The sequence below is a fragment of the Leucopleurus acutus genome (assembly GCF_964270905.1).
Source record: "Leucopleurus acutus genome assembly, chromosome: 8".
In the NCBI taxonomy this organism is placed as follows: Eukaryota; Metazoa; Chordata; class Mammalia; order Artiodactyla; family Delphinidae; genus Leucopleurus; species Leucopleurus acutus.
The window spans coordinates 107,448,507-107,460,261 of record NC_139151.1 but is presented as its reverse complement, the minus strand read 5'-3'; the positions used below and the strand labels follow the sequence as shown (position 1 = coordinate 107,460,261).

Sequence of the window (11,755 nt, the reverse complement as noted above, 5' to 3'; positions counted from 1 at the left end):
GGTGGGTCCTGCCCCCAGAGTCCGCCACCAAAGCCAGTGAGGAGTACCCCCTGCTGCCACCCAGACAGCTCTGCCCACGACGTCCCCAGAGACAGGGAGCTCCGTGCTCACCCCTTCACACCCCCCACCCCACACCAACCCCCGGCCTGGGGCCGAGCACGCGCTGCCCGCACACCCTCCTCAGCCCTTGAAATTGCTTCCACTCGTGAACAGAAAGAGGACACGGTTGTTTGAAAAGATCAGGACTTTTGAGGCTTGGGAGGAGATCTAGGAAAAGAACCCTCATTTCACTGTTGGGGAGCCCCGTGGGGAGGACCAGGCATCCAGGCTTGAGAACTGGAGAGCTGGGCCTCCCCCTCCCCCCGCCTCCCAGCTCAGGTGCTACAGAGAAGGGGTACCAGACACAGGGAGGCCAGCAGGCTGCCGTGCCCCATGACCAGTATGGAAAGGACAACCTTGTCAGGTGTCTACAGACGCCCTTGAGACCAGGAAGGCTACCCCTCCCCCACAGGCTGCCTTTAAAAAGAGCTGTTAAACTCAGAAACCCCAACCTCAGAATTTCACGTCCCAACTGGAGGGGCCTCAGAGAGCCAAGGTCCGCCCACCCTCCCGGCCCGAGGGCTCAGGCCGGACCCTGCCTCCACTTGAGCCCGCCAGGAACTGGGGTCCCACCCGCTGACTTTGGTCATTCACCCAGAGGGTCAGGTGGGAGGGGTCTCCAGGGTAGGGCAGCATGGGGGCGCACCCTGGGGCTGGTCTTTTCTACTCTCTGAAGGAGCCCCTCCCCATTTGCACAGGGGCTTCACAGTGCTGTTCAGGAGAAAATTCATGGCAGGAATGGTTTCTTCTCTGGACCCAGCACCCAGGCTCCTGCAGGCCTCCCAGAAGAGGGACAGCCCCTCCCCAGTCTGACCCCTGCCACCCCGTTAGGAGGCCTGTGATGGTGCCCCCCCCCCCAATCAAGGGTAAGGGACTGACATTAGGGCCCAATTTTGGTCCTTCACTCCCCTCACGTCTGCCCCCCACACCTGGCTCCCTCCAGCCACAAAGGTGAAATGAAGGTCCCCTGGCTAGGCCAGGATCAGCGTCCTGTCCCTTTCTTCCATCCTAGGCTTCTTCATCACCCACAGCCCTTCCAGGTGGAGGGGCACACCTCCCCTCCGGAGCCTGGGGGTCTGGGGGCAACCCTGGATGCACAGGGTCCCAGCGGGCAGGAAGGGCAGAAGCTGCCCGCTTGTCAGGACCTCAGGCCTCCCCACCCTGATGTCACATCCTGGGCCACTCGGAGGCCTCAGCCTCCTGCCACGCCGGCAGAAATGGTGCAGGCCTGTCTCCCATTGGCCCAGAAGCACTGCCCACCTTGCTGGCCCCGCACGTCAGGCACTGGCTGGCAGCATGTTAAGAGGAGTGCGGCCGGTGGGCAGCCAGAGGCCTGAAGGCTTCCTCTCAGGGGGCTGGGCAGGGGCGGGAGGGGGCAGCTAGGGTCCGGTACCCCACCGAGGGCCGGAGCAGCTCAGATGGGGGAGGCGTGATGACCTCACAGGGGCATTTTGTGAGTGGCTTCCGGGAGCAAGCCGGGGCCCTGTCCTCCCCATTCCACACCCGGGAGCGGAAGTCAGGGCCACTCCCAGGGCACTTCCCCGCCTCCAGCGATGGTGCGGCCAGGGTCCGGCGGATAACGGTGTTCATTCAAAGAGCATTTCCTTGCCCTTCGGACACCTGGGGTGGCCGCTCCCCCCAACTAACACACACTGAATGAAGGGGCCACCCACTCGCCTCCCGCAGGAAGCTCACTGCACCACACCGGCTGGTAGAAAAGAGAACAAGTCAGGTAATTTATTTGGAATGGACACATTGATTACACACACACACACACACACATATATATATATATATATATATATATATATATATATATACACATATATATGTGTATATATATTAAGACAGATGGTTTTAACACAAATACCATCAAAATAAATACACAGATAGTCCAATAATTTAATGCACCCGCACAGCGGGGGCGAGGCTCTGCGGCTCCGCACGGGAGGGTCCTTCTCTGCCGGGCAGGACGCAGCCCCGGCCTTTGTCCTCGCCGTGGTCAGTGGCTGGGCGCCGCCGGGGCTTCTGCCGCTCCGGACATTCCCTGAGCTCCTGTCGGCGCGGCCCGCGTCCGGCCCGACTCGTCCAGTGTGTGGTTCCTGTGGGGAGAGCGGGGAGGTTCAGGGAGCTGTGCCCGAGCCCGGTGGCTGAGCGAGCCGGAGTCCAGCCAGTGGGTCTCCCGAGGCCCGGACACGGAAGGCGCAAGCGACGGCTCCTGCCGCGCGCCCCAGCCGCGCCGCGTTGGCGAGGCCCCCAGTCCCCTCTCGACAGCGTTCCCTAGACAGGGCAGGACCTCCCCCCGACGTCCGAGGTCGACATCATCCTCCCCGAGGACCGCGTCCAGCGGGCGGGCGGGCGGCACTCACCGCGGCGGCGCTCAGGGCGCGCGGGCCGTCCCGGCCTCGGGCTGCTCGACGGGCGCGGCGCGCTCCTGGCGGCTGCGGAAGTCCTCCAGGGCGCGGCGGTTCTGGAAGTCGATGAGCGCCAGTGTGATGGCCGCGTTCCAGCAGCTCTCGCCCGCGCAGCGGAAGTCGATCTCCTTGCGGTCGGTGGTGACGATGGTGAAATAGACGTACTTGCCCGTACGCTCCACGCAGTCCACCTTGAGGATGGAGTGGAAGCGCAGCTCCTTGGGGCGCGCGCCGGGACCGGTGGGGAACAGGCTCAGGCAGTCAGGGGTGAGCACGCCGCGCTTCTTCTTCCACAGCTGGAACAAGCTGTCGCTGCGCTTCTCCAGCTCGCCCTCGCGCAACACCTCCCCGGGGGTCTTCATGTCGGCCGGGTGCAGCTCGCAGAAGCGAAGGCGCTCCGGTGGTGGCGGCCTCTGCAATGCGCCCCGGTGCCCCGGCGCCGTCTTTATAGCGGCCCCGCCCCACGCGCTCCGTCCGGCCCGCCCCGGGCACGCCCCCTCTCGGCCACGCCCCGCGCCCCCTTCATGGGCCCAGCCCGCCCCGGTCCCCCCAGCCTGGCCACCCCGGGGCTGCGCGCCGCACCCTCACCCCGGGTCGCCGCGGTCGCCCCCCCTTCCCCTTGTCTGCAGCCCGTTCCCCCGGCGCCCCAGATCCGTGGCCCCGTGGGGCGACTCAATGTCCCCCACCCCGCCCCGGACGCCGGCCCCACGGAGGAATGCGCTGCGGCCCGCCCTGCCCGCGGTGACTCACTGCCGGGGAGCCGCGGGAAGCGCCCGAGGCCGGGGACAGCCCGGGGCGCGGTGACGGCGGGGCTCAGACCTCCACCCTCCAGGCGCCCCGACACCCAGCCCTGCCGCTCGTGGGGCAGATGCAGTCGCGGCCCCAGTTCCTCCCAGGCCCCCGGGGAGACCCTTCGGTGGCCCTGCCCCAGCCGGCCTTATCTCCCATCTTGCCACCCGCCGGCCGGCGCGCCTGGGACGACCTGCCCTCTTTCCCCTGGGTCGTCGGGCCGACCGGGAGAGCAGGTGTTCTGAACTTCAGTTTTCTCTTCTGTAAAATGGGGGACGATGACACTTGTTGGATTAGGCAACGCACGGAAAATGCTAGAACAGCTCCCCTTAGTGTTCAGAAAGTGTGAGGGCCGCTCCCAGCTCCCTTCCCGGGGGCCTGTCCCGCTCCCTGGGCCCTCCTGGCGGCTGTACGTGGGGGGAGGGAGGACGCACCGGCGGACCCGCCAGAGGTACTGGGAGCCGAGGGGGCGCGGAGCGCGCTGGTGCGTGGGGGGCAGAGGGGCCTTCGGCCTGGGCCGGGCCGGGTCGGGGGCGGCTGAGTCATGCCCTGCCAGCAGGACAAGTCTTTTTATTTACCCTCTTCCTTTTTTTCTTTTTTTTTTTTACCCTCTTCCTTTAAAGGGTTTAACAGGAAGTGATCGCTGGCTCCTCCAGGGTTCCCGGGGGCCGGGGGGGGGGGTGGCGGCAGAAGGGAATCTACGGGGGCCCCAGCCGCTCCGGGGCCAGCACCTTCCAACACCCCGCCGGGCTGTGACCTGGGCAGGTGGTGCAAAGCAAGGGGAGCAAGGAGGGCACGAGTCCGTTGGGGCTGTGAGAGCCACGCCCCCTCCTGGTGCAAGATGGAAACGCAGGTACCCTGGTTCAAAAAGTATTAATGATATTTTCAGGACTGGGAAGGCAGAGCATAAAGCCAATGTGGGACCTTCTGGGTGCGGGACCGTCCGGCCGGCCGTGGAGCCAACCCTGCCCCACCTGCCCCCGCTCTGCGGCCTTGGGCAAGTCCCAACCCTGGCCCTTCAGGGTCACCGTGAGGAATAAGGTGCACCGCTGGCTCAGATGAGTGGCTTGGGCCAGGCCTCTGCAGATGGACACACCCACCTGTGCGTCCAGGGCAACTGTCAGCGGTGTGGCAGAGGGCAGGGGGTGCCCAGGACTCTGGCCTGTGGGAGGGAGCACAGGACAAGCATAGGGATGCTGGTCAGTGTTGGGGGGAGGGGCGGAGCTGGAATCGGCAGGCCCGTGGGGTGGCAGGCCAGAGGGTGAAGGGAGCACAGGGTGGGTGGGTGGGGAGACAGATCTCCCCTCAAGACAACACAGGGCAGACTTATAAGGGGGTGAGCTCCCCATCACTACAGGCATCCCAGCAGAGCAGGTAAAGGGGATTCCAGCATCAGGCAGGGTGAGACTGCTGACCCGCCTTCCCGCAGGCTCTCTGTCCTGAGGGGGCCCTGGGCTGTCGGGGCCACGGGAGAGGCAGCCCAGGGGCCAGGCTGCTGCCTCTAGGAAGCCACTGTGAGCCCCCTGGGTGTCCAGCACTCTGCCGGGACCCCTCCAAGGCCCACCAGCCCGTTTCCCCCACCCGGGGGCCAGTCATTGGAACCTCAGGGCCAGGCAAACCACAGACACTCGGCACTGCTTAAGCACCTACTGTGTGCCTGTAAGCCTGGCTGGTGCTAGGACCCCGAGGAGAGGGGAGAGGGGAGAAGCCCTGCCTGCCCTGGGGAGTACGGGGTTGGGGGTGGGCAAGAGGACAGCTTGGAGGTCTCCATGGGGAGGGCGGGGTGCCACAGGGGGATTCCCAAGGAGCCCAGGTGAGCGAGGCCCAAGGTGGGCATTCTTCCAGCCCCATTTCACAGACGTGGTAGCGGAGGCCCCAGGGAGGGCGGGGCAAGAGAGACAGGAAGGGATGTGAGAGGCCTTGAAAACCAGGTGAGGCCAGGTGAGCTGCACTTCGCCATGCCCACCCAGCGCTCCTCTCTTTGTCCCCAACAGCCAGGCCTTTCTGGGGAGAGTCAGTCGGTGACCAATGACCTGGGGGGGGGGGGTGGTCTGACAGGTGGGCGTCCGCGGGAGCTGGGAAAGCAGGTCACAGGGGGTGGGGAGCCCACTGCCACTCTCCCCGGAGGATGGGGATGGGCTGGTGGAAATCCCCCCCAGGCAGCTTCACCACCAACGCCCCTGCCCCGGGGGGCCTGGAAACCCCTCCAGCCAGAGGCCCGTGGGCCGCCTGGCCAAACCAGCAGGAACCCAGAGCAAGGAGGGGACCCTGTCCCCACGCCTGAAGCAGGCCCGTCTGAGGGTCCCTCTGGAACATGAGGAGGAAGCAAAGCGCTGACCTTGCAACCCCAGCGAAGGTCTCTCGGGGAGACACCCCTGAGCCATTTGATAGCTAGGAGCTCAGAGGACCCACCAGGCTGGCTTCCTGCAGGGGACCGAGGCCCCCGGTGCGGATGCGGGCTGCGGCCCATCAGGGCGCCAGGCCAGGTTGGTGCTGGGGAGGGAGGAGCCCCAGCCTGAGGGTCAGGGGCCTGGCACCCTCGGGGAGGCCCGTGTGGGCCCTGCTTTCTTCCTCAGGGTCACCCCATGAGGGGGGGGGGCGCTGGGTTGCTTTCTTGGTGTTTGCAAGGAACGGGTGGGGCTCCTCAGAGAAGTTAAGTGGCTCAGCAGAGATCACCCAGCCCGCCAGTAGGATTCAGATCCATCCTATTGCATCCCGCACCTGGGGGCAGGAACCAGCCTCTGCCTGAAGGGCTGAGCAGGTTCTGGGTTGGGGATGTTCGGAGGCTGCTTCTCAGACGGGGAGGGGCCAGTGCGGGGCCTCGCCTCGAGACAGTGGCGTCAGAGAGCGTAGGTCTGAGCCAAGTTTACTAATATTTATCCAAGGGCCGCATCCGGGATTCAGCGGAGCCTGAGGAGACCCCCACCCCCCACCCCCCGTCCCACCAGGCAGATGAGACTGGTCCCCAGACATCCGGCTGGGGACACCTGTCATCCCTTCCAGCTGGGTGAGGATGTCAGGCAGCTGGGGCAGAGAGAGGACACCTCTTCGAAACTCCCCGAGTGAGGTCATTTCCCCAGCGGTGACGAGGCCAGGCCCTCCAGGCTCTGGCCCAACCAGCCTGGCGAAAGGAAGATGAGGAAGCTGTGCATCACGGCAGCCCCTGTGCCTGGGGCTCTTCCTGTGAGTGGCAGTGCTCAGGGACAGCCCTGAGGACAGGTCCCCTGCTCCCCTGCCTGGAAGACACCCCCCCACACCTCTTGCCTCTTCCAGGAAGCCTTCTGGGATTGCCGGGGCACACCCTCGGGCCTGCTCCCACCAACCACGTGACTGCCAGGCCTCGGAGTTCCATTGCCTGCTCCATGCAAGCCTGGGGAGGGCCGGGGGCAGCGGGGGGCGGGGAGGCCCCAGCTGACTGGAGTTGCAGCACCTGAGAAGTGGCCTGATGTCACCTGACCTGAGCCCCACATAGCCCATTGGCCGTGGCCTGTGACTCAGGCCTGCCCTCAGTCCCTCTCCCCAAAGCTGCAGCCAGGGAAAAGTGAGAGGTCCAAGGGCGGGAGGCAGGCTGCCTGTCCCCACCTGGTTTCAGGCTCTCACTGTCAGCCTGACCTTGGTCTCTCAGGTTCATCCCTCTGTCTGGCTCCCTGAGCCCCTCAGCTGGAGTCCGACAGGCAGGCCCCACCTCACACGGCGCTGGGGATCGAATGAGAAACAGTGACACACCACCCAGAGCGCCTTTACTTCTTGGGTCCTGGCAAGCGCCCATTCATCCCTCAGTACCCTGCTCAGAAGTCACTACCAGCTCCTAAAATGCAGTGACGATGTCTTAGTCTTTGGGGCCCTCAGGGCCCAGCCCAGGCACTCGCGAAGTGTTTTTGGAAGTGAGTGGGCCTAAAGAGCATCTACCTCCCTGTCCAAGAGACCCAGCTCTCTGCTCAGAGCAACCGATGTCGGTGGAGACTGTTTGCTCGTCTGTGAAACCAGAACACCTCGGGGCGGGGTGGGGGGGTCTGGTGGCGGGGACAGGGCCAGGCTGGTCCAGGCCTGGGGGAGCTGAGAGGAGGGGCCTCTCCCATCAACACAGAATGCGGAGCGGGTAGGGGAGCCGGCTGTCATTCCTGTCACTCAGCAGAGACTGCCCAGGGCCTGGTTCACGGGGACAAGGGACCTTTCTGGAATCTCGGATGAATGTATGAACAAAATACAGGAAAGGGGGGAGGGCGAGTGGGCAAGGCATGGCCACCACCTTCTGGACGGTGCTCAGCCCTTGCAGCTGCCTGGGCTGCGTCATCACAGGACAGAACATCTTGCTCCCGCCCACCCTGACCCCAGAGTCTGTGCAGCAGGTCTGGGGTGGGACCCTGTCATGTGTATTTTTGTTTTCTCTTTTCGGTCATGTGTATTTTTTTTTTCCTTAAAGATTTATTTATTTATTTATTTAGGCCGTGCTGCGCAGCATGCGGGATCTTAGTTCCCCAACCAGGGATCGAACCTGTGCCCCCTGCAGCGGAAGCATGGAGTCTCAACCACTGGACCGCCAGGGAAGTCCCTGTCATGTGTATTTGTAATCAAGTTCTTTACTACTTTAAACATTTACCAAAATAGTTACCAACTGTTGACATAAAAAGTAAAAACTGGCTGAAATGATTTCAAAGCTCTATTTCAAAGTTCTGAGCGCTCCTCTCTCGCGACCCCACCTCAGGTCCACTCTTGATGCGGTTAAGTGACCTTTGATCCTTTTTACTGGGTTGGCCGAAGTGTTCGTTTTTGTCCGTGAGATGGCTCTGATAGCGCTCAGTTGTCTTTAACTGTATTCAAAACAATTTTGTTAGGTTGTATTGTGACAGCTATCATATCAGCGTGCATTTAAAAAACTTACCAAAATTGGTGAATTTTTCTGTAGCCATTTTCATACTGAAGATGGAAGAGAAACAACATTTTCCGCATATTATGCTTTATTATTTCAAGAAAGGTAAAAACGCAACTGAAAGGCATAAAATGATTTGTGCAGTGTATGGAGACGGTGCTGTGACTGATCGAACGTGTCAAAAGTGGTCTGTGAAGTTTCGTGCTGGAGATTTCTCGCTGGACGATGCTCCATGGTCAGGTAGACCCGTTGAAGTTGAGAGCGATCAAATCGAGACGTTAATTTAGAACAAATCAATGTTATACCACGCGGGAGATGCCGACATACTCAAAATACCCAAATCAAGCGCTGGAAATCATCTGCACCAGCTTGGTTATGTGAATCGCTTTGATGTTTGGGTTCCACATAAGTTAAGCGAAGAAAACCTTGACCGTATTTCCGCATGCGATTCTCTACATAAACGTAACGAAAACGTTCCGTTTTTAAAACAAGTTGTGACGGGCGATGAAAAGTGGATACTGTACGATAACGTGGAACGGAAGAGATCGTGGGGCAGGCGAAATGAACCACCACCAACCACACCGAAGGCCGGTCTTCATCCAAAGAAGGTGATGTTGTGTATAGGGTGGGATTGGAAGGGAGTCCTCTATTATGAGCTCCTTGCAGAACGCCAAACGATTAATTCCAACAGATACTGCTCTCAATTGATGAAAAGTGTCCAAGAAGTTCTGGTTCATCCGCTTTATTCACCAGACATTGCACCTTCGGATTTCCATTTATTTCGGTCTTTACAAAATTCCCTTAATGGAAAAAAATTTCAATTCATTAGAAGACTGTAAAAGGCACCTGGAATAGTTCTTTGCTCGAAAAGATAAGAAGTTTTGGGAAGATGGAATTATGAAGTTGCCTGAAAAATGGCAGAAGGTAAATGGAACGAAAGGGTGAATATGTTGTTCAATAAAGTTCTTGGTGAAAATGAAAAATGTGTTTTTACTTAAAAACCAAAAGAACTTTTTGGCCAACCCAATAAAAAATGCATTGGCGTTTTTAAAATTAAGAATAGCATTATCATGTGATCCAGCAATTCCACTTCCAGGTCTGTCCCCAAAAGAAGCGAGCAGAGACTTGAGATGGTTGCACACCCGTGTTCACAGCAGCCAAAGGCAGAAGCACGTGCCCGTCCGTGGATGAACGGATACACAAAACGTGGTCCATGTACACAGTGGAGTATTACTCAGCCTTAAAAAGGAAGAAAATCGTGACGCAGGCTACAACGTAGATGAGCCTTGGGGACATTATGCTCAGTGAAATAAGCCAGACCTAGAAGGACAAATTCTGTCTGATTCCACTCACACGAGGTCCCTGGAGTCGTCAAATCCATAGAGACAGGAAGCAGGACGTTGGGGGCCAGGGGCTGGGGGAGGGGAGAGGAGTGAGTGTTTCATGGGGACAGAGTGTCCGTTTGGGAAGGTGGAAAGTTCTGGAGACGGATGGTGGGGATGGCTGTCCAATATCGTGAATGAACTTAACGCCACTGAGCTGGCTAAGCCGCTAGAAATGGTTAAGATGCTAGATTGTATGTCATGTGTTTTCTAGCACAACTTAGAAAATGTGAATATCCACGTCTGCAGACACGAGCTTGCGTTTTTAATCTGTTTGATAGAAAGGGGGACAGGTCTTGTTTTCTTCTAGGTCGTGGTGTCCCCCATGAGTCCGCCTCCCTTCCACCGGCCACACTCTCATCTAATCACCTCCCGTGCTGGGCCTCAGGCTGCAGTGCCTGTGGGCAATGTTGCCGGAGTGTCTGTGTGCCGCTGACCATACGCATATGTGCAGCGTTTCACCAGGACAGCCGGGAGGACATGAACTGCTGAGTTAAACATGTCACAACTCTGACAAGATTGCCTGCCAACCAATTTACAGCCCTCCTGGCAGTCAGGGTGCCCGTTTCCCCAAAGCTGGCCGAACAATGAATGCTCTGTGTTACCAACTGTGGCCCAAAACGGGGTCCAGTCTCCAGGGGCGTTTCTCTGAGCCCCATGTGTCTGCCGTCTTTGCTCTTCACATGCTTCTGTCTGTCTGAACAGCTTCTGTAGGGGGTGACGGTGGCCCTCCCCCAACAGATGTGTCCGTCTTCATCCCAGAACCTGTGAATGTGACCTTATACAGTAGAGTGAATAGGGTCCCACTCACATGAGGTCCCCAGAGTTGTCATTCACAGAGACAGGAAGTAGACAGTGGGGGCTGGGGGAGGGGAGGGGCGTGAGTGTTTAACGGGGACAGAGCATCAGTTTGAGAAGATGGGAAGTTCTGGAGATGGATGGAGGTGATGACCTTATATGGCAAAAGATGCGACTCAATTCATGACCTTGAGAGGAGGAGCTGCTCCTGGATTATCGAGGGGCCTGAATGCCAGCACACGTGTCCTCATCAGAGACACAGGAGAAGAGAAGGCCACGTGACAACAGAGAGAAGCTGGCGGGACGCGGCCACAGCCCAGAGATGCCTGGAGCCCCAGAAGCTGGAAAGGGCAGGAGCACCCTTCCCTAGAGCCACTGGAGGGAGCGCGGCCCTGCCAACACCTTGACTCTGGGTCTCTGGCCTCCAGAACCGTCCAAGTGTAATTTCTGTTTGCTTTAGGCCACGCAGCTTGTGGTCAGTTGCAGCAGCCCCTGGACACTGATACAGCCCCCAGGGAGTCTGGTGCTGCGCCTGCCCCGCCCTCCCAGCCACACCTTCTCACCCTCTCCTGGGCCTGCAGCCCAGTCTGATGGCAGATGGGGACCGGACAAGAGTGATGGGGTCGTTAGCTGACCGTGGGTGGTAAGGTCCAGGCTTCCCAGGGACCACCGGTGAGCTCTGAGCTGGGTTTTCAAGGATGAGTAGGAGTTCTCCACATCACCTGGTTTCCCCAGGCATAGACAAGGAGACGGAGCTCCTCGGATGTCTGGAATCCAGATGGAAGTACTTCCTGGCCAGGAGGGGAGCCAGAGGCCAGGAGAGCAGGTTTGGGATGTTCAGAGGGGCCCGAGCCGGTGGGACCTGGTTAGGGGGTCCCCTCGGCCCCTCCTCTGGGTAGAGACTGTGCTTTCTTTGGACAATCAGCCCCTCACCAGGCACCGCAGTCTCGGGGCTGGTCTCTGCCCGTGGCCCCTCCCATCCACCAGCCCCATCCTGGCCCCCCACCCATGAGCTGCTGAGGGGCTGGGCGTCCTGGCCCAGGGTCTCCAGGCCCCCCTACACACCACCCCAGGTATCTCATGCTCTACACAGTGTCCCCTTGTGCCTCCCACTTTGCAGGCCAGAGGCCGGGCACTCTCTTCCCTGCTTCCTGAAGTCCACCCTCCTGCTTCTGTATCACCACCTGCCCGCCGGCGCAACTCCTGTCCCAGCCTCTAGCCCGGCTGCCTGTGGCCATCTGCACGAGTGTTCTGGGGCTACTGTAACAAACGACCACACGCTGTGAAGAACACAGGTCTATTACCTTCCAGTTCTGGAGATCAGACAGGCTGTGCTGAAAGCCTGAGGAAAGACCCCGGCCCAGCCCCTTCCTCAGGGCCAGTCTCCTCCCATCGTCCTTGGA

General features: G+C 60.0%; 1 protein-coding gene across 1 annotated transcript; it reads right to left on the bottom strand.

The window, feature by feature from the left end:
* Positions 1-1,807: 1,807 nt before the first annotated feature.
* PHLDA2 (pleckstrin homology like domain family A member 2) lies at positions 1,808-2,916 on the bottom strand. The gene is made up of 2 exons (XM_082844718.1): positions 2,469-2,916; positions 1,808-2,201 (listed from the first exon to the last, which is right to left on the bottom strand). The coding sequence occupies exon 1, from the start codon at positions 2,873-2,875 to the stop codon at positions 2,480-2,482; it is 396 nt and encodes a 131-aa protein (XP_082700844.1). The 5' UTR covers positions 2,876-2,916; the 3' UTR covers positions 1,808-2,201; positions 2,469-2,479.
* Positions 2,917-11,755: the final 8,839 nt, after the last annotated feature.

Excerpts from the sequence above, each read along its gene's own strand:
- PHLDA2 (XM_082844718.1), bottom strand. The coding sequence starts at position 2,875 with ATGAAGACCCCCGGGGAGGTGTTGCGCGAGGGCGAGCTGGAGAAGCGC.